Raw genomic sequence first — 22,999 nt, 5'->3', positions numbered from 1 at the left:
AGGGAGCAGTGGACAGACAGCACAGCATAGGAGAGACTGCTTAAAAGCTTTAGTTTTTGAAAATTGTAAAGATGCCACAGACCTATTCCTTTTTCAAATTTTAATTTAAATTCCAGTTAATTAGCATACAGCGTAATATTAGTTTCAGGTGTAGAATTTAGTGATTCAACACTTATGTACAATACCTGGTGCTCATCACAGCACATGCCCTTCTTAATCCCCATCCCTTATTTAACTCATCACCCTTTTCCATCCCCTTTGGTAACTATCAGATTGTTCTCTATAGTTATGAGTCTATTTCTTGGTTTGCCTCTTTTTTTTTTTTTTGCCAATGTTTACTCGTTTTTTAAATTCCACACATGAGTGAAATCATATGGTATTTATCTTTCTCTGACTTATTTTGCTTAGCATTATACTCTTTAGCTCCATCCACATCATAGCAAATGTCAAGATTTCATTCTTTTTTATAGCTGAGTAATATTCCATTGTATAAACATACCACTGCTCTTTACCCATTTGTCACTTGATGGACATTTGGGCTCTTTCCATAATTTGGCATTTGCTGATAATGTTATAAACCTCAGGATGCATGTATCCCTTTGGATTAGTATTTTTGTATCTGTTGGGTAGATACCTACTAGTGCTATTGTTGGATCATAGTGTAGATCTCTTTTTAACTTTTTAAGAAAACTCCATACTGTTTTCTAGAGTGGCTGCACCAGTTTGCATTCCCACCAACAGTGTAAGAGTGTTCCCCTTTATCCACATCCTCGCCAACACCTGTTGTTTCCTGTGTTGTTAATTTTAGCCATTCTGACTGGTCTGAGGGGATATCTCATTGTAGTGTTGATTTGTATTTCCCTGATGATGAGTGATGTTGAATATCTTTTTATGGGCCTATTGGCCATCTGGATATCATCTTTGGAAAAATGTCTGTTCATGTCTTCTGCCCATTTTTTAGCTGGATTATTTGTTTTTTTGATGTTGAGTTTGATAAGTTCTTCATGTATTTTGGATACTAACCCTTTATTGGACATGTCATTTGTAAATATCTTCTCTCATTCTGTAGGTTGCTTTTTAGTTTTGTTGATTGTTTCTTTCACTGTGCAGAGCTTTTTATTTTAATGAAGTCCCAGTTTATTTTTGCTTTTGTTTCCCTTGTGTTAGAAGACCTATCTAGTAAGAAGTTGCTATGGCTGGTGTCAAAGAGGTTACTGTTGTGCTCTTTAGGATTTTGGTGGTTTCCTTTCTCACATTTAGGTCTTCCATTTTGAGTCTATTTTTTGTGTATGGCATAAGAAAGTGGTCCATTTTCATTCTTTTGCACGTAGGTATCCAGTTTTCCCACCACCATTTGTTGAAGAGGCTATCTTTAAGAGATTGGATATTCTTTCTTGCTATGTCAAAGATTGATTGACCATATAATTGTGAGACCTATTTCTTCTAAAAATCAGAGAAGGAAAACTTGGGCTACTAGGTTGTTTTAGTGAAAGGAGAACTTTATTTTTAGATTTGTTGATTTTGGGAACTAATATTTATGATTTTATTTTTTTCTCTAAGCTTATTGAGAAATTACAGTTCAAGGGATACAAAGTGATAATTTGATACTCATGTATTGCAAAATGATTATCACAATAAGGTTAGTTAATATCTGCATCCTTTCACATAATTACCATTTTTTTAATGGTGAAAACATTTAGGACCTACTGTCTTAACTACTTTTGAGTATATAATTTTTTCTTTTTAAAAAAATTTTAATTTAAATTCAGTTTAATTAACAGTAGTGTATTAGTTTCACAGGTAGAATTAGAGGTTCATCAGTTGCATAAAATACCCAATGCTCATTCTATCAAGTGCTCCCCTTAATGCCCATCACCTAGTTACCCCATCCACCACCCACCTCCCCTCCAGCAACCCTCAGTTTGTTTCTATAGTTAAGAGTCTCTTATGGTTTGTCTCACTCTGTTTCCATCTTATTTATCTCTCCCTTTCCCTGTGTTCATCGGTTTTGTTTCTTAAATTCCACATATGATATATGTCTTTTTCTGACTTATTTTGCTTAGCATAATACTCTCTAGCTCCATCCATGTCATTGCAAATGGCAAGATTTCATTCTTTTTGATGGTTGAGTAATATTCCAGTGCATGTATGCATATGTGTGTGTGTGGTGTATGTATGTATGTATGCCACATCTTCTTTATCCATTCATCTGTTGATAGACATCTGGGCTCTTTCCATAGTTTGATTGTTGTAGACATCAATGCTCTAAACATTGGGGTGCAGGTGCCCCTTTGAATCACTATGCTTGTATCCTTTGGGTAAATATCTAATAATACAATTGCTGGGTCATAGGGTACCTCTACTTTTACCTTCTTGAGGGACCTCCATACTGTTTATTTTTTAGTTAATTTTTAGTCCCCATACTGTACATGGATCCCCAGAACTTATTCATCTTATAGCTGGCACTTTGTACTCTTTGACCAATATCTTGTCATTGCCCACAGCCCCCAGTAACCATCATTCTACAAATTTGACGTTTTTAGAGAAAATACAGCATTTGTCTTTCTCTGTCTGACATATTTCACTTAGCAATATGGGCATTTGTGTGTGTGTGTGTGTTTTTCCTTTTAATGTCAGCTTTATGCCCAGTGTGGGGCTCGAACTCATGACCCTGAGGTAAAGAGCTGCACCGTACAGGGGCATAAAAGGACCAGCTGAGCCATACAGGGGCCCTTGAGCATTTTTTAAAAAGATTTATTTATTTTAGAGAGAGAGAGAGTACACAAGTGAGAGGGGCAAAGGATGAAGGAGAGAGTATCTCAAGCAGACTCTGTGCTAAGTGTGGAGCCTGATGTGGGGCTCAGTCTCAATCTTGAGTGGAAACCAGGAGTTGTGGGCTTAACCAACTGATCCACCCAGGTGCCGCTTGTGCAATTGTTTTTAATGCAGAATTTTAAACATTCATTACAGTGAATGTACTTTTTTTTTTCATTGTACTCCTAAGAAACTTGCTGTAAGGCTAAACTATAATATTAAAATGCCCCTTCACAAAATGTCTGAATTCTTGATGAGGGTAAAACTGGTGGCAGTCTACCAGGCAGTTTTTCCTACCTGTATAACAGTGTTTTCTCTAATAAAATTTTGAAAAAAATTATGAGCAGATGACCATGCTATTGAAACAACAAACTATGAGGAATGAGCATTTATGAACACTTTACCTTTGTTATCAAATAAAACTTACAACCAGGTTAATCTGACACATTTAATGTATGCATAATTGTTATTGTGCTGTGAGGTAATTAGGCATAAATGGTAAGTAGTTCATGTAAATCACTATAATTAGAATTACTTTTACACAGCCAAATCAAGCATTTCTAGAGTCAGGGAGGGAGAGAATTAAATAGAGTGTAGAGCTATTCTGAAAATCTCTGTTTCCATTAATCAGGGCTATACAGACAGCCGGGTTTTTCCATCTTTTGAGAGGCGACATCATAGCCCAAGAGACCTGGAAATAGGAGTGGAAGGCACAATATTCTTTCCTTTTCCTCCTGCTCTCTACAAAATAATTTTCAGTGTTTCCCTAATGAGAAATTATTTCCAACTCCCTTTTACATCCTATCATCTTTTATTTGGATGTCTCTACTTACCCTCCTAAGAACAATGTGTATATCACATAGAAAAGACCTGTCCTGCCTTTAAAGTCAGCTAATCTAAGGTCTTGATGTTTTTTTTGTTCTGGCTTCTAGCATTTGGAGGCTATGAGCAGGATACCTGGAATGCTAGCTGTGGCCTTTTAGACAATGTGGGAGGCCTGATCTGAATCCCTTTAGTTATTTATCCAAGACTAAGCCATTTGCTGTTTTTCTCAGTTTTCCCCTTCTCTCTTCCACCTAATGGACTGAGCACTTATTCTCTCCATTCCTCTTCTTAGAACAGGCATTTCCTATAGGTAAAGTACATTGAACAGCATGATTTGGGCAAAATTTCCCTGATCCTTTTATCCATTAGAAAATCATAAGCAATGTTGAATACAAAATGAACAGTATTTATTGCTACACTTTCATTAAAGACCAGGAATTAATTAATTAATTAATTAATTAAAATATCTGTATCCATGGTGGGGCTTAAACTTATGACCCTGAGATCAATAGTCACATATTGCACCAACTGAGCCACCCAGGCACCTCAAGACCAGGAATATTTTTAAATGAATATTTCTCATATCAAATTTTTATGACAGCTGAAGCAAAAGCATTATGCCCTAACCCAGTGATGGCATTATCTGTAAGAAGTGAGATCAGGAGTCATACTACATTGTTTTTTTGAAAACTAACATATCCCAGATTCATTTAAATTCTGAATTTTGAGAATCAGAATGTAATAGGCCTGTTTCTGTCTCTAGAATAATTAACCAATGTATTCAATTACATTTTGAAGTTTTGTCATAATTCCTAAGGTGAAATTATGCCATCAACATAGATGGAGAACATCTTTAATCAGTCCTTTGAAGTGAATTTAAAGGAAGGGGTATAGGCCTACTTCATAATGTTTAGGATTAGAATTTTTTTGTTTTTATCCCAGAACTGTCTACTTTGGTTATGGAAGCAAAATTATATAGGTCATAAGGAGATATCAGTACCATGGAATCTAGGCTGAGATTATATAGTTGGATCTCTAGATCAAGGGTTGACAAATATTTTCTTTAAAGGTCCATGTAGGAAGGCTTTTAGACTTAGGGGGCCATATGATCTCTGTCCCAATTACTCAGTTCTACCATTGTAATCAAAGCAGCCACAGAAATACTATATATAAATGTACTTCAGCAAATATTTATTTACAAAAACAGGTGTCAGGTTGAGTTTGGCCCACAGGCCATGATTTACTGACTGCTGCCCTAGATGACTGCTACCTGACCAGATTTTGAAGACTGGTGGGAGACCATTATTATATTCACTACTCTACTTGAACTGTACTTAGTCTTCATCTAGCTTTCCAATCTAATTCCCTGTTACTCTAGTCAACAGAATCATTCAGTATTCCATTACATAGGCAAACAAATGGGACAAAATAGGAAGTTCAGAAGTTGCATGACAACTTGACATACCATTGAAGTGGCACTGCAAATCAGTGGGGGGAAAAGATAGTCTAGTCAATAAACAGGAGTCAGACAATTGATTATGTGAAAAGTAAAATAAAATTAGGTACCTTTTCTTCTAAACATAAATATGTTATTATTATTATTTTAAAAATATTTCATTTATTTGAGAGTGACAACCTGAGCGGAGGGACAGGGCGAGGAAGAGGGAGAGATGCAGGGCTTGATCCCAGAACTCTAGGATCATGACCTGAGTCAAAGGCAGATGCTTAGCTGACTGAGCCACCCAGACACGCACATAAACATAAATTACATCGAATTAATGTCCTATACTTAACCTTCTTGAGGGAAATATAGAGGAATATCTTTATGAACCTGGGAAAAGGTAGAATTTCTTATATAAGAATTGAAAGCATAGGGGCACCTAGGTGGTTTGGTTGGTTAAGCACCCGACATGATTTTGGCTCAGGTCATGGTCTCAGGGTCCTGGGACAGAGCTTCATGTTGCGCTTTCTGCTCATTGAGGAATCTGCTTGTTTCTCTCCCTCTGTTCTTCCCCCTGTTCCTGCTCGAGCTCTCTGTCTTTCAAGAAAAGAAATATATATATATGAAAGCCTAAATTATGAAGATAAAGCTGGATACATTTGGCTGTACTAAAATTTAAAACTTTTAGCCAAGAAAAAAGCATCATTGGAAAAATGAAAAGGTGGAACATAGACTGGGAGAAAGTATTTGCATCAAAAATAATTGACTATGGATTATTATCTAGAATGTATAAAGGATTATCAAAAATAGAAAAAAATGCAATAGGAGAATGGATGAAGAGTCTGTTTTGGGGGGATAATTAGCAGATGCCTCAAAAATGGGTAAGTAAATCAGAATGTACTTCTAAAATGGAATGCATGGGATGATTTCAAAATCAGGATTGTTAACTCTCAGGAGTTAGGACACAAAGGGAGGCTTCAACTGTATCTAACGTTTTACTACTTAAATTTTGGAATAAGTATGTCAAAATATGGAGATTTGATAAAGCTGGGTGGTAGGTAACCAGTTAGTCAGTATTTAATCCAAGTTAGCCAGTTTATAGTAAAAATATTTTTAAGTGTAATTGTTAGATATTTTGACAGGTTCTTTTAAATCATTTTGAGGGAATTACAATTTGATAATGTAGTTTTAGACTCGTTCATCATTTGGTTCTTACAAACAGACTGAGGAGGGGAAATTATTAACACAGAGCTCAGAAAGGCATAGAAAGTACCTTAGACTTTTTAGCAATGGAAATTTTTTTCTCTCTCTGAAATTCCATGAGCTGAATTTTCTTGGCCTTAAATCATTTTCATGAATGCCAGATGTTTCTGAGTTCTATATGTGTAGCTATGTGTCCATTTAATATTGGATTTAATCTTTCTTTCGGTAATGTTTTGTCTTTTTAAAGTAAGGTACTCATTTCAAATACTGGGGAAATAATGAGCCGAGTGTTTTTTTGTCTTCTAAAGGAGAATTAATAAATCTTCAGAGTGGACATGGGAAAGTAGTTCTGTTGTGTAGCTGGGAAAAGCAAATCATTTTGTTTTATAACAGAGGTTATCATGCGGGTGCCTGGGTGGCTCAGTCGATTAAATGTCTGCCTTTAGCTCAGGTCATGATCCCAGGGCCCCGGATCGAGCCCCATCAGCTTCCTGCTCAGTGGGGAGTTTGCTTCTCCCTCTGCCCTTCCCCCTGCTTCTCTCTCTCTCTTTCACTTTCTCTCAAATAAATAAATAAAATCTTAAAAAAAAAGAAGAGAAAAGTCTGTCATGCTTAGCTAGAAAATGTATCTCTTTGCTTATTGGAGGACCCTGAATTTTGTTATATATAAATTCAATTCAACAAAAAGAGAGTTGGTTCTCATTATGTGCTAGGCTTCATGCTGGAGACTGAGCATACAGATGTGAATGAGAGTAATGGTTACTGATTTCAGTCATACTTTGTTCAGTAGAAGAATGATCATAAACAGTTATAACTCAGTGAATTAAAAAACATCATGTGGGTATGAAATGCATATGGGAATAGTCTTTGAGAGCTGACTAAATAAAAGAATTTTATTTTCACTTGAGACTTAAAATTCTGACTCAATTAAAAAGAAATTTTATGAATCAGAGTACTATTGATTTACTCTTAAAGGACCAGATTCCAAATGTGGATATATACATTAAAATCAACAGCATAAAACCCACAAAAGGGGATCTCTGGGTGGCGCAGCGGTTTGGCGCCTGCCTTTGGTCCAGGGCGTGATCCTGGAGACCCGGGATCGAATCCCACGTCGGGCTCCCGGTGCATGGAGCTTGCTTCTCCCTCTGCCTGTGTCTCTGCCTCTCTCTCTCTCTCTCTCTCTGTGACTATCATAAATAAATAAAAAAAAAATTTGAAAAAAAACCCCACAAAACCCCCTATTTATATATTTAAGTTTATATGTATTAACTATGAACTCCTATTACTATATTTAAAATACTGTGTTCAACATGTTTAAGAATATTCCAATTAAAAATATATTAAATTACTTTCACATTTGTGTTATTAAGATAAATGAAGATATTGCTGTAGGCACATGACACTGGCTTTACCATATCAAATGTTTCCAGTTTCTGAATTGGCCATGTGACTGTCTTAGTATTAAATACATTTAGTATTATTCTTATAATCATTATTAAATGTTTCTGTTAAATGTAATATTTACTATCTACAGAGAATAAAATGTAAATAATACACTTAGTAAGATTAATAATTACTTTATAAAACACTACTGAGAACCATTCTATAAAACTTCCATTTATGTTATTAAACAATAGCAATTTTTGAAACTAAAATGGAGTATTCAAAATTAAAGTTGGAGATGAAAAAAGTCTCAAATTTCTTCTTAGGTTCAAAATGTTCAGGAAGTTTGTGTGAAGACTGAATGAAACCTAAAGGCAGTCCTATCATTTTCAGGATGTGGGGATTGTGGGGGAAAATTCATTACATAGTAAAGGAAAATCAGGATGGATAGATGGCAGGCTAGAAAAATCCCTTGGCAGAAATTATTCAAGGAGTAAGAAAACAGAGGTCTCCATTTTAAGAATTGTTCACTTCTATGCGCTGGCAATAAGGCCTTTGATTTGGAGGAAGCAATGGGTAGGGAAGCATGGGAGCAAGGGTGAGAATCTAAGTAGAGGGTGAGGGATCTTTTTTTAGATGAAGGCCCTTGGGTGAAGGGCACACTCTAATTGGGAAAGCCATGTGATGTAATAGATTATGGTTTATCAAGTTCTGGTAGTTTCATTCTTCTTGTAAAGTCACCAGTTAATCTGGTTTGGAATTGTCTAAATTTTCCTTTTATTTTCAGTTGTTTTCCAATAAAATCTATTTCAGCCTGAAGTTTAGAGTTGTCCCTCCTAAGCTCTTCACTGTTGCTATTCCTGAAGATTCTCTATGAAGGCAGCATCCTTGAAGGTTAACTCTAAGAAGTTATTCCCTTTTAACAATATTAAGCCTTTCAAGAATTAGATATTTGCCTTCATTTAGTTTAAGTTGTGTAAAGCAAAATCTGCTTACTATTTTTTTTTTTAACTGAGTGAAAGCCTTTATTTTGAAATAAGAGATGAGGGAAGAAAAACTGAGCAATTGCAACCCATGCCCTCATCTCTCCTAGAAATGTGCAGATATTAGGATCTGAACACATGTTTCAAGCCACACTGCCATGCTGTGTACAGTTTCTTTAAGAGAAGCCTAAAGCACAGATGTAAGGCAATCTGTACCTTCTTCATGGTAATGAAAACCACCACAGTTCTACTTTCAGTTGTCTTTGCTTCAGTGAACCACATGAATCCCCCCACAAATATTTCTTCCTGAAACACACTTTTACCTGGCAACCAGAATGCCTGGAGATGTGAGTGCCGGTGTCCTTGTCTATGGTTTCCTCCCATTCTATTCTCCAATGTATCAAGAGCAGTATTTCTAACACAAAATCTGATTATTCCATTCTGCTTAATTAAGACTTCTCAGTACTCTCAGGAGGAAATACAGACTCACTGGTGTGTTCTACAAGGTCCTTAAGAACCTAGTCCCTGCCTCTTGCCCACTTTATCTGTCTTAGTTCTTTGCTGTTAAAGCACCAGCTGTGACAAACTATTTGAAAATCCTTGGAAAAGGCTAGGACCTTCTCTCATCTCTGGGTCTGCCACGGCTACCCCTTGCTCCATCCTTCTGTCTCATTTATCTTATATTGCTCACCTGGTGACCAAATACTCCTTTAGTAAATACTTTGTTTTCTGGGTCTTTTAGGTCGCAGAGCCCAGCTCACTGCCTGCTATGAAGTAGATGCTCAGTGGTCAATCCATGCTTGCAGAATAAATGAAAAATGAGTAACCAAGCCATCAGTGAAGATGCACAAAGCAATCTCTGCTGACTCTGAAGGCTGTCAGCCTATCTGTGTGTCTGTGTGAGAGTGTTGGTGTCTCTAGGAGTTTCTAGATCCATTTGCCTCTCTATGGATATGTTTGTTTTCTCATTCCCTCCATAGAATCAGTTATTTGATAATACAGGAGAAACCTCAACCAGATTCAAAATGAGGGATATTGGGGCACTTGGGTGACTCAGTCGATTGAGTGTCCGGCTCTTGGTTTCAGCTCAGGTCCTGATCTTGTGGTTGTGGGATTGAGCCCTCAGTGAGGAGTCTGCTTGAGATGCTCTCTCCCTTTCCCTCTGCCCCTCCTGCTCGTGCTCTTTCTCACTCTGAAATGGATAAATATATTAAAAGAAAAAAAAATCAGGAATATTTTTCACACCTTTTTTTTTCTTTTGGATGAATTCAGATTGGTTTGAAAATTAATGCATAAGCATAATTCAGGACATTCATCTGAATTAGTAGTGGACTGGAATAGATCACACCTAGCATAGTTTTGTCTAAGCCAGTCCAGAATCAGAGTATCATGAGTGAATTAACATGGAAGATTTGCTGAAGAAATTGCTGGCTGTTATTTTGTCTCCCAGTGGCACATATAGACACTTATAAATGCTTATTGCTTGAATGCATGAGGCATTAAAAAGTCATTTGCATCTTCAAACTCTGTTAGAGTCAGAAATTAAGCCATTTCTTATGCTGGTTGTTCTAGAGGTTTAAGCTCCCCCCCCTCCCCACACTTGCTAGTTATTTAGATACTTAAATAGGCTTAATTATACTAGTAAACTGAACAAATTGGTGTACTTTAGGTTATGAGGGTTCTTTTGCAATTCAGCTGAAGGCATTTAAAAAAAGATTTTCATTTAAAGAGAATTTATGGGTGCTAACATATAGTGTTCAGTCTTTTAGTTTTTAAAGATCTTCTTAGAAACCTGAAGTGATCTACTTTTATCAGAAAGTGGTCTATGTTGAGAATGATATAATGCTAGTTTTTAAAAGATGTAATTATGCTCAGCATTCCAGCTGGAATCATTGTCTCTGATTCTATCATTTCTGGAGATAATAATGGAATGATGAGGGGAGTGGGGAGAAACAGGAAAAGTAGTATTCCTGCATTTTAAACAAATTGAAAACAACCCTTTTTATTTTAAAGCATCACCCTTATTATCTAATTGTCCTAATGGAAATTATGCTGAAGTAGCAGGTGGGTAGTATCCCAAAAAGGTGGAGGACATGCTGTTTAAATTTATAAGTTTGATGAGAGTCACCTTGGATTACTTTTTAATGCTAAAATTTTAATATAAGGAACAAAACATAAGTTAAAATGATTAAATCAAAATATTCCTGAGGATGACAAATGTTTACTTTGCAGCAGTTAAAGGAATAGTTTTGGCAACAGTTTTGAAAGCACTTGTCTAAAATGTTAAATATGCCGATACTTTTAGAATAATTTTAGACTTAATTCAAAAGTGAAAGCAGTTCACCAAACAAAAAGTAAAAGCAATTTAGTAAATAATCACCATATTTCCCCCCAACTTTTTGTTTTGAAAAATTTCAACAATTTGCTTATATCCATGAATGGTTGACATTTTGCCTCATTTGTTTTTTCTAAATATATGTACATATATATGTACACACACACACACACACATATGTATTTTCTTTAATTACCTGAAGGTTGCAACATAGTAACATTTGACCCTTAAAAACATCATTGTGTATGTCCTAACAAGGACCTTCTCCTGCATAACTGAATTACCATTATCACACCCAACAAATTTAACATTGTTATAATATTATCGAAAATATAGTTGCCTGATTTAGCAAATAAAAATATAGAATGTCCAAGTAAATTTGGGTTTCAGGTAAATAATACTTTGTTAGTGATGTATATCTCTTGCAATATTTGGGACATGTGTATACTAAAAAATTATTTGATGTTAATCTGAAATTCACATTTAACTGGGCATTGTATATTTTATCTGGCAACCCTAAATATGAAACCCACATTCACATTTCTTAAGTTGTCCCCTAAATATCCCTTTAACTCTGTGTGTGTGTGTGTGTGTGTGTGTGTGTGTGTGTGTTTGGATTCACATTTTGTATTTGATTATGTTTCATAACATTTTGATAGAATAATGATTGGATATTTACTTTTTAAAATGTAAACCCCATGTTCAAAAGATTCTTTGGGTGGAAATGGGCTTTAAATACTGTGTATAAACTTCAAAACATAAATTTTACTGTATTTAGTGGTTTGGAGTATATCACCAAACACATAACAGCCAGGACTCCAAACAATGGTGGTATCATCAACCGTCCTCTTTTTTTTTTTCCTAAGATTTTGTTTGACAGAGGGAGAACACAAGTGGCGGGGAGGGGGCTGAGAGAGAGAGAGAAGCAGACTCCTCACTGAGTAGGGAGCTGGATGTGGGCCTCCATCCCAGGACCCCAAGATCATGACCTGAGGTGAAGGTAGACGCTTAACCAACTGAGCCTTCCAGGTACCTCCCCCCTTTTAAGATTTATTTATTTATTTGAGAGAGAGGGAGAGAGCTTGAGCTCAGTGGGGAGGGACAGAGGGAGAGAGAATCCCAACTGGACTCCACACTGAGTGAGGAGCCCAGTCTCCCCGCCCTGAGACTGTGACCTGAGCTGAAACCAGAAGTTGGATGCCTAACCAACTTTGCCACCCAGGTACCCCACAGCATATTTCTTTATTGAACAGTTGTCAGTTTAGTCATACTGTTTTAAAAAATTTTAATGACATTCTTCTGACACCTGCTTTTCTTATTCTCTCTTTTGATTTAGGTTATTAACAGTAAGTATTCTAAACTTGAGAATGCTCTCTGACTGGAGAGTTCTAGGAGTTTTTTTTTTTTTTTTTTTTAAGATTCCATAGATAATTGATATCATTCAGTATACGTCTTTTTCTTTCCCTTTTTTCTTAAAGTTTATTTAAGTAATCTCTAGTTGATGTGGGGCTCGATCTCACAACCCCGAGATCAAGAGTCACAGGCTCTTCCAGTTGAGCCAGCCAGGTACCCCAGTATATGTTTGTTTGTTTGTTTGTTTCTTCCTTTTCTTTTCTTTTCTTTTCTTTTCTTTTCTTTTCTTTTCTTTTCTTTTCTTTTCGATTTATTTATTTATTTATTTATTTATTTATTTATTTATTTATTTATTCATGATAGACATAGAGAGAGAGAGAGAGAGAGGCAGAGACACAGGCAGAGGGAGAAGCAGGCTCCATGCCGGGAGCCTGACGCGGGACTTGATCCTGGGACTCCAGGATCACGCCCTGGGCCAAAGGCAGGTGCTAAACTGCTGAGCCACCCAGGGATCCCCCGTGTATGTCTGTTTATGTCTGATTTGTTTCACTTAGTAAAAAGCCCTTGAGATCCCTCCATGTTGTTACAGATGGCAAGATTTCCTTTTTTTTTTTAATACCTGAGTAATATCCATATATATATAGAAATTTACCAACTGATAAATGGATAAAGAAAATGTGGGGTGTGTGTGTATATATATATATAACACACCCTAGGGGTATATATATATATATATATACCCACCCCTAGGTTATTTTCATGTCTTGTTTGTTGTAAATAGTGGCACAATAACATGAAGGGGGGGGGGTATCTTTTTGAGTTAGTGTTTTCATTTCTTTTGGATAAATACCCAGAAGTGGAATTACTGGATGAATTTTGGGGTATTTCCAGAAATCTGCTGTGTGTCCTCCCCTTTGGGGAGGACATTAAAATTCACTGTGCTATGAAAAAAAAAGAAAAGAAAAGATGGCAGCAATTCATATTCTTACTAATTTTTGAGCCTGCCTGTCTCCCTACATTTTTGACAATACTGTATTCTCTCAGACTTTTAGGTTTTTGTCATGGCAGTATTTCATTGTTATTTTAAAACACATCTCTTTCATTGTGGAGGAGAAAATGTATTTTTTCAAATGTTTAAGCCATTTGTTTTCTTATCGATTTATAAAAACTCCTGTTTACTAAGGAAAAAATTGTTGTCTGTAATATTGCAGGATTTTTTTTTTGCCTTTTTACTGTTAGCATTCCCCCCCCCCAAAATAAAAACCCAGAAATGTTTCATTTCACTGGTTTTAATGTTTCTGTCTTTTCCATTTTAGTTTTTGGGTTTAAGTCCTGCTTGTAAGACATTATACTTAAAGATTGTAAAAATAAATTCACAGCAACACATTTATAAAGATGTTGATGAAAAGGAATACAAGAGAAGTGAAACATTTAATTTGATGGGTATGGTTCTTAAGAAGGTGGTGGGGGTGAGAACTGAGATCCAGAAATAGAAAGTTGCTTAGAGGGGAGCCTGGTTAAGCGTCTGCCTTTGGCTCAGGTCGTGATCCTGGAGTCCTGGGATGGAGCCCTGCATTGGGCTCCCTGTTTCTCCCTCTCCCTCTGCTGCTTCCCCTGCTTGTCCTCTTTCTCTCTCTGTCAAATAAATAAATAAAATCTTAAAAAAAGAAAAGAAAAGAAAGTTGCATAGGAAGAGGAATCATCTCACTTTGTTACAAGAGGGAGAGAGGAAAAGATGGGTGCTGAAATGGGTGGGATTGCAGTTTGATGTAGGAAGTTGAAGGAGTTCCACCTCAATGCCTTCTGTTTTCTCTCTAAGAAGAAGTGGGAGACATCTGCTGAAAGTGATGGGGGAAGTGTAGAAGAGCTTGAAGGAGCTGAGAAGGTTCCAGAGAATTATTGTAGAAACAGAGAATGAACTAACCAATGAAACAGAATTGTTGGCAATAGGAAGGGACTGGTGAGAGGGCGCACTCTGAAGGGCTTTCAGACTTGTTTCAGCAATATTCCAAAGTCTGGATGGACATGAGGGGAGGGTTGATTTCTTAGGATAAGATTTTTCTATTTTTACTATCCTTCCATCGTTTATTTCTAATTTTATACATTATGGTTGGAGTACAGTGATTCTTTGGAATTTATTGAGGTTTCCTTTATGGCTTAGTGTATTGACTATATTTGAAATTGTGCTACGTGCTCTTGAATGTTTTCTTTATGTGTTTGGTATAGAGTTTATTATATAGATAAGAAGCAGCTTGAGTGCACGTTAGTGTTCGGATCTTTGAGAGAGGTGTTTCAAAGAGTGTCATTTTTTTTTTTTTTTCTGGTATGGTACATAGATTTTGATGGGAACAAAACAAAAACCTCAGTAAAACATGAAGTTTGTGGTCTTGAGCATGAGTGAGTGGACCTTGTGATTAGTTATACAGAGCTGGGTAGTGTGTGGGAACTCCCCTGTAACGTCCCCTGCACCTAGTAGATAAGGAAATGGCAGGTTGTTGAGTTGATATGGCTTATCCAGAGGCACTAAGCTAGTAAAGTAGCAGAACCAGCATTTTTACCTAGGTCTTTTGGGTTCAATTCCAGTGTTCTTCTGCTCTTTTATACTAGTGGAGATAGGTGATAGGTTACCACTACCTTCCAACATCATCTTTAAACTTACCAGGTAACAATCTATAATATATTGTCAAAACCCCATTAGAGACGGTGTTGTCATCCTCCTTTACAAATTTCCAAAAATATAGGTAACATAGCAAATCTTACAACTGGTCCCTAAGGAAACTTGTTCATGTTCAGAGTTTCAAGCCTTCAACTAGTAAGTGTTAAGTGTGCGCATTTTAAGGGTAGGGTGAGTATCAGCATCCTGGCAGGAAACCATTCACAGCAGATGTTTCAAATAAAGACTGGATCCAGATGACATAGTCATGGGCAGGGCAGGCCTAATACAGCAAACAAGGGATAGAGGACTGAAGGAGGAGCCTGGAGTGGGCTGGAGTTGTAGCATGAGGACCTGATGGATGGTCCTGGAGGGATGCAGCTTTGCCAGAGACACAGCTCGGAGGCAGAGAGGGAACAGGAAGGAATGGCCGATTTTTCTCTGCTCCCTCCCTGCCATCTCCTGCTAGTGTGTCCCAAGGGCTGAGACCAGTTAGCAGCTAGCTAGCAAGGTTAGCTTCTTGGGGTGCAGAGCAGGAGAGAGAAAGTATGGGAGAAGGAAATGGAGAATATCATTTGTTGAGGAATGATTTAGGGTGGAGTTTTCTGAGACCTAAGAACAAATGTTAGAAATTAAAACATTAACAAAGGAAATTTAATGGAACTGAAAAATAGGGTAAACTGTGAGAAAATGTAAATTAGGAACATGTAAATGATGTGGGTTCCTGTGTAAGTCATTTTGAAGAAAACTGTGAACTTTACTTTCCCTGAATTCACTACTATGAATACAGAATTTTAAAACTCGTTTAGGATCCATTTTATAGTCTAAATAGTCTTACTGTTTGCCATTCAATTCTGATTTTCCCCTTAAAAATATAGATTTTTAAATCCCTTGAAATAATTTCAATATTTTTGGTAGACTGAAATATATTAGGAGAAAATCAGCTTACCCTCTCCAAGTGAAAATACTTGGGAGTATGTATTGTTGAGGTAGACAGTATCTAAATTGTTACAATTATATAATATCATAGTTACATAATTGTAAAATATGCATGTAATATATGGTGTAATATATTTGCTAAAATGTTCTTTCCAAAATATGTTGAGTTTGAGTGGGTAAAACAGAAGATAGGACCAAAAGTTATTTATAGGGGCAGCATTGATCGAGTTCTCTCCATGTCATCGTTTTTCCCCAATCTTGTTAAATTTTTCTCTCAAACTTCATTTATTTAGCATATATTGATGATATCATATGAAAGTACTAGAGTAGACCCTGGACTATTCCTACAAAATGTGTTGTGAAGAATTATGAATTGTTATGACACTTCAAGTTACCTAATAGAGAATGTTGCTTTCAAAAGATTTCTGATACATAGAATATACTTAGAGATTATGAGGTTCTATGCAAGTTTTCGAATTTGAAGCTGTTCTAAAATTATTTAAGAGCATAATGCTTTTTTCTGGCAAGTTGAAAATAGAATAACCAGTGTACAAGAATGGCTCATATAAGATTTTAAAACAAAACAAATTAAGAGGTTTTGGCAGGAGTGGAATCTGTTTTCCGTTGAGATTTAAGAATAGATGGAGAGTTAATGTGCAGAGGAACACAGGGAAGGCATCCAGCTGGCAAAATCAAAGCAAAGAAGATCCTTTTGCCTAAATCATGGGGAAGGTTCTTTTGGATGAGGCGTGCTGGAGTCAGGCACTGGGTTTACAGAGAAAGCTAAGAGGAGCAGGAAAGCTAGAGAGGTTTCTGACATGCTGGAGTGAACCCACAGAGTAAAAACAAAAGTGTTATGTACTAGATTATATCCACCCTTTGAGGATGTTCTCTGCCAAAATCTTGACTGATCTAGTTTGTGCTAAGTGGGGTAAACCTTCGTTTCTTCGTTTCTTTCTGCTTTTACCCTCTGCTCTCTCTCTGCTCTGGCTTAACCTTGGCTTTTGTACAGATGATTAGAAACTGTTACAGAGTTTGAAGATTACTCTTCTAAGTGGAACAAAATTTAGGATGGTTATTTGGGTTGAGAATAATATCAGGCACAGAGAAGTTCATTTTGTTTCTTCCTTGGAGCCCTCCATCCTCCTGTGTCGGTCTGGACTAGATTGCTTTCTTGATCTGCCTGTGCCTCTGTGTTTCTGGAGCAACCCTCCATTTTACCAGGGCTTCCTTGCCAGGATCCTGTCTTTCCTGGAATCTAGGTGTTCCTATTTTTGTTGGGGGGTGTTTTTAAGACCTTCTGTCTGGAATGTCAATTTTCCATTTTCATACTTGATGGGTAGATTTAATAGATTAGATTGGATATCATTGTCCCTCAAATCTTATTCTTTGTTGTTTGTGACCTGTTCCTCTACCTCTTTGTCACCGTCCCCAGTGGCCACCTTGAACATTTGTAGGATGTTCTTTTATATCCCTGGTACATGATACCAGTCAGGATTGTGACTTGATACAGGTTTAATTTCCCTCCCTGTGCTGAATACTTACTTTGTCCTCACAACTTAGAAATCAGGTTCTTCAGATTTGAGAAAAATCTGCATTATTTCTTAGATAACTTCCTCCTCTTTTCCCCCCTCTATTTTCTCTTTCTGGAATTCCTTTTTTTGTCAGATATTGGACCTCCTAATGAATTAATCCAGTAGCTTTTTATTTTCCACCTATTCTTGTTGCTACTTATTTGTTTATTTTCTGAGGCATTTCTTCAAGTTTATCTTCTAATCCTTTTTCTGAAATTTTATTTCTACTACCATATATTAAAAATTTTTTTTAACTTTTAAGTAATCTCTACATTCAGTATGGGGCTTGAATCATAATCCTAAGATCAAGAGTTGCATTCTCTACTGACTGAGCCAGCCAGGCGCCCCTCTGCTACCATATTTTAAATTTCAAAATGTTCTTTTGTTCTTGATGTTCCTTTTTCAAAATTGCATTTTGTTCTTGCTTTATAGTTTTAATAGCTTCTCTTATTTTCCCCAGCATATTAATTATATTGATTACAGTTTTATTTTTAAAATACTTTATTTATTTGAGAGAGAGAGTGTGCGCACATATGAGAGTTGGAAGAGGAGCAGAGGGAGAGGGACAAGTAGACTTTGTGCTGAGCACCAAGTCCCACATGGGGTTTGATCCCACCACCCTAAAATCATGACCTGAGCTAAAATCAAGAGTCAGTCACTTAACCAACTGAGCCCCCCAGTACCCCAGATTACAGTTTTATTTTGAAGTTTTCCTTTAGCTGTCTGTATAGTCTGTTTCCTCTGAATTTTTTAAAAAGATTTATTTATTTATTTTTAGGGAGAGAGTGTGCATATGAGTGCAAGAATGGGGAGGGGCAGAGGGAGAGAGAGAGAGAGAGAGAATCTCAAGCAAACTCCCCATTGAGGGCAGAGCCCATCTTGGGACTGGATCTCACGACCCTGAGATCATGGCCTGAGCCAAAAACAAGAGGTAAAGAGGTGGACACTTAACTGACCGAACCACCCAGGCACCCCTGTTTCCTCTGAGTTTTTATCCCCTTGGTACTCTTGCTCTGGTCTCCAACTTTCCTCTTGGACATTTTTCTTTTCTAGTTTCTATTGATTCTTGTGTGTCATCAATTCATTATAGAATCTTTTCAGACACTAACAAGCCAATTGAAGACTCTGTCGTAAGAGGTTGGTTGATTGATGTGCCCTACCATAAGGTGATCTAATAGGGATCAGTTTTTTCTTTGGGAGAAGTCCACACATAAATGCCTTCAGGATTTTTTTTTTTTTCTGGAGACTATTCAGTGTCTTTAGAAAAATTCTTCTGATCTCTTGCTTGCTGAGAATGAGCTAGGTGGTCATTGTTTGGGGAGTCTATTTGGGAAAGAGGGGAAGTTACTGAATGATGTAGGGGATGTTGTGGGACTTCAGAGCCCTTGCTCTGGGCTACTATGATTCTTGCCTCCCATATTAAAATGTAAGTTGGTCTTCATAGCCTTTTACATCAAATTTTTTGTACTTATTGTGTACAATAGCCCATTTTAGTCCTGTATATGACAGTTAGACACTGTGTATATGATAACATTAAATTATTTGCATGTTAGAGATTTATAATTTGTTCTTAATTTGCAGCTTTTTTCAAGGAGCAAACCTCCAAGGGGCCTGTATGTTTATGGAGATGTTGGTAAGTGTGTTGAAGTAAGTTTTGAGTGGTCCAAGTAGGATGTTCCCAGCTTTCATTCAGGGATAGTTCTGTTTCCACCCCTCACTCTACTACCAGTTAGGGAACAGGATGAGGCCAAGTAAAATGGCATGGGGAGAGAGAAGGGCAGTTATCTTAGTTTTCATTTTTACTTCTCAGAGGGTACGACTAGTTTAAAGCTGGATTAGTTATCATGGTAGGATACAGACATTGTTTAGTGTATAAGCTGAGTTGATCTCAGGGAAGGGAATTATCTATAAATAGGTTATTAAGGTAAATCAGAATCTCATTGCTCAGTGCTATTTGACTCAGCTAATACTTAAAAAAAATTAGCTGCTCTTTTTTACTTTAACTTCCACTACTATTTTTACTCATAATCTAAACCCTTGTCCTCAATATAGTTATTATTACCTTTAATGTAGTTATTAGTGGATATTCTTAATGGGTGAGTGGTTACGTTTCCTTGGTTTCCCACATCCATATATTGGGTTCAAAGACTCACCTTTTCTTGGAAATCTTATGAGCTATTGCTTACTTTTTAGACTTTCCTAATCAATGAATGTCTTGCTTCTTTTCTGAACTCCTTATTGGTGAAGTTGTCTGTTTTTTGGTTTCTGTTTCCTTCAAACACATTCTTTTCTCCTACTTCTAAACCTCTCCCTATTTAGCCACCTTCACTGATGTCATGGTGGTGGCTCTTACTTTATTTGGTCTTTTTGGTTGTCAGTCATTTCTTTTATTGGCTTACTCAAAATGCACATTTACATATAGCAAAATTAGTTGTGCTTCTCAACTGATAAAGCTCAGGCTCCCCTATAGTCATAACAAATTCGTGTTATGAGGAAGTGGTGGCAAAGGTTATTCTCTCAGTAATAATTTTAGGACAAGAAAAATAATAGGAGTTGAATAAGTAGTGATAGTACCTTAAAGATCCGACTATTTTTTTCTGGGTCCGCCCTCTACTTATTTGTTTGTGAATGCCTGTTTTACACTTACAGGTTTAGCTTGCCCCTTAAGATTCTTTATGTTCTTGGAGCTTATAGACTTGAGAAATGTTAAAGAAGCTCAAGCTGTTGTTTTTCTTAGTTCATTGGCTAATTGGTATTTTTGAGAACAGTGTATGTTTACTTCTTATTTAGAAAGCGATTTATACCAGGTGCTTGAGCAGTTTTGTGTGTTCACACCTCTGGGTACTGCTAGCAGTTCTCATTCTGTTGTCATCTTTCATTCTTTGCCTCTTTGGAGAACATTTACTTCCTGTACCTTCACTTTCATGTTCAGTCATGGTGAAAATCAACATTTTTGTTTCTCCTATTACCTTAACCACTTAACCATAAATGGAGATGATTGGTAAAACACAACTGTTTCCACTTCTGCAAAAGGACTTAAAAAAGTACCACAAACCTATAAAAGTTAATGGATTTTAGTTTGAAGAATACAGCCATATACTAATAAATGGAGGTATGGTAAATGTGGATTCATCTAAGTGCTTGAAAGAATTAGAGAAGATGTGGTAACATGGGATATTCACAGAGATACGTGTGTGGCAACCTTTGGTTAGGAACACCTTTATAATGCAGAGAGGGGAAGAGAAAGGAATTCTACAGTAGGAAGGGAAAAGATTTTCATTTGAGGGGAGCTATCTGTCTGGAAGAATAGCCTCAGAATGCTCTAACAAGCTCTTTTTTATTATAGTTTTCCTTTTTTAGTCTTGGGAAACAGGTATTCACTTTTGAAGAGACTCAATGGGAAAGATTCCTGTTTTCTAGCACCCCCTTCCACCCCTTATTCCTGGCTCTGTCATGAACATTTTACTTGTTTTGAGATGATTGACTCAGAGGGACCCTCAATCCAGGGAACCCCAGTAGAGTTGATAGAGGCATTATCATCATGACTCAACCCTGAAATGTTTTCCTTAATAAAATGTTTAGCATATCTCAAGCAGAAGCCAAACACTGCAGTGGGAGTGTTTTGTGGCTTCATTCTTACCCTGTAGTTGGCTTTCTTACAACAAGGTTTCAGTTCTTGACTAGTAGACTGCAGTGGGGATGGCAGAGTTAATGATTTCTCCCTTATATTTGGAGACAATCAAAGTAGATTTTTGTTCATCAGTCTCTTTTCTGCTGCCTCCTGGTTTAACCTTACCTGTTTCACTTTGATATTTTCACCAGTCAGAAGGTAGGCTGGTTTTAAGGTGAAGAGTTGGGAAGCAAAATTCTGGGTTTGGGTAATGGAGGACAGCACTTTCAGCTCCTTCAACAGGGGGTTGGCTGTGAAAAGGGAACCTTAGGAGGGGACCACTGCAGTAGTTGTTTTTTAGGTTTTATAAATTACTTCCCTAGTAAAAATCTACTCAAGAAAAATACAGGGTTTTATCTAGGACACTATGGAGACCAAAGCAAAATTGTGAAATAGGTAAAATTGAGCATTGGTTTCTTCTCCACATTTTTTTCAATATCTGTCCTTATTCTTGCATTCAGTTGACAAAGTTTATTGAATATCTGCTGTGTGCGAGGCAGTGTGTTGTTTCTGCAGATGTAATGACAAATGCAGATGTAATACTGTGTAAGACGCAGTCTGCTCACCCAGAGCTTACAGACTCTTGTGATGGCTCTGAAATATTTTTGAATGTGACCCACAGTGAAAAATATTTTTATAGTCTGACCTACATATGTATATGTGTGTACACGTGCACACACATGCACCCCCCCCCCCGAAAAATAGTTTCATGAAAGAAAACTTACACTTATGTGTGATACATTTGGATATTTCCTCTTCTGTTCTATTCTAGAAAAAATATTTCTGGTTGTAGAGGCAATTTGAAGGACACTGGTCTAGGTTCTCTCATATCCATCACTACGTGTTGGTGTACTGGAGTTTGTTCCTGCTGTTTCATCTTTTTGGGCATTAGGATTTCTCATGCTGGATCTTCCATAGGACACAGATTTCTCCTCTACTAGTTAAATTAATCTGGTTGGACTCATATTATCCGAGGATCTGCCTTCTAGCTAAATGTCTGAACTACCTCTAATCTGTTTCTAATTTAAACTATTTTAAACTTATGTGCTAAATTTTTAATGGGATCCATTGGATGAGTAGGTTACTTTTCCAGCATATTTGCATTTAAAATGTCTTCTGGGGTGTCTGAGTGGCTGAGTAGGTTAAGCATCTGCCTTCAGCTCAGGTCATGATTCCAGGGTTCGAACCCTACATTGGGCTCCCTGCTCAGCGGGGAGTCAGCTTCTCCCTCTCCCACTGCCCCTCCCCCTCACATGTGCTTGCTGTCTCTCTCTCTCTCAAATAAATAAATCTTTTTTAAAAATTAAAAAAAATAATCTTCTAAGAGTTAGAATTTCACTGAAACTTGGTATATGAAATAAAACTGTAGTGACTGAGTTGTTCACTTGATGATTTTGGGCAGAGAAATCTTTTAACGTCTCTGAAATTCCATCATTACACAGGCACTTTCTTGACCAACATACTAAATATAATTGTGCTTATAGCCACATTGAAAGAATTTTACATTTTAGAAAAGATCTTTCCCTTTTTTGGTAGTGTCATGAATTTACTATTTCCCTCATACTCTCCCTAAGCACTGTTTGGTGTTGAGGACAGTCAAATATTAATAATTACTTGGGTATATCTACTAGTCTCTAGCAGAGAAAAAAAGTAGACGTTGATAGAAATAAGAGAAAGAATGAATACAAAATAAGTAGAAATTTATATACCATTTTCACACTCTAAAAATTAACATTACTTTTAATTTCATTAAATATTCATTTATTCAGATTTCTAATTATGTCATAAATGTTTGTTTTTAATATATTAAGTCTTTAGTGTGT

At 36.8% G+C, this 22,999-nt stretch overlaps 1 protein-coding gene across 5 annotated transcripts in view; it reads left to right on the top strand.

The window, feature by feature from the left end:
* AFG1L (AFG1 like ATPase) overlaps nucleotides 1-22,999 on the top strand; it is a 202,865-nt gene that overhangs the window by 40,916 nt on the left and 138,950 nt on the right. For all 5 annotated transcript variants that reach the window (XR_012033744.1, XR_012033745.1, XM_072831862.1 and 2 more), the window contains exon 3: nucleotides 19,088-19,139. Coding sequence is in view for 3 of the 5 variants with exons in the window: in XM_072831862.1 (XP_072687963.1) it covers nucleotides 19,088-19,139 (52 nt within the window). In the remaining 2 variants the exon portion in view is untranslated. The remainder of the gene's footprint in view (nucleotides 1-19,087; nucleotides 19,140-22,999) is intronic.

This window comes from Canis lupus, chromosome 7, assembly GCF_048164855.1.
Source record: "Canis lupus baileyi chromosome 7, mCanLup2.hap1, whole genome shotgun sequence".
Lineage (NCBI taxonomy): Eukaryota > Metazoa > Chordata > Mammalia > Carnivora > Canidae > Canis > Canis lupus.
This window is presented reverse-complemented; position numbering and strand designations above follow the sequence as displayed.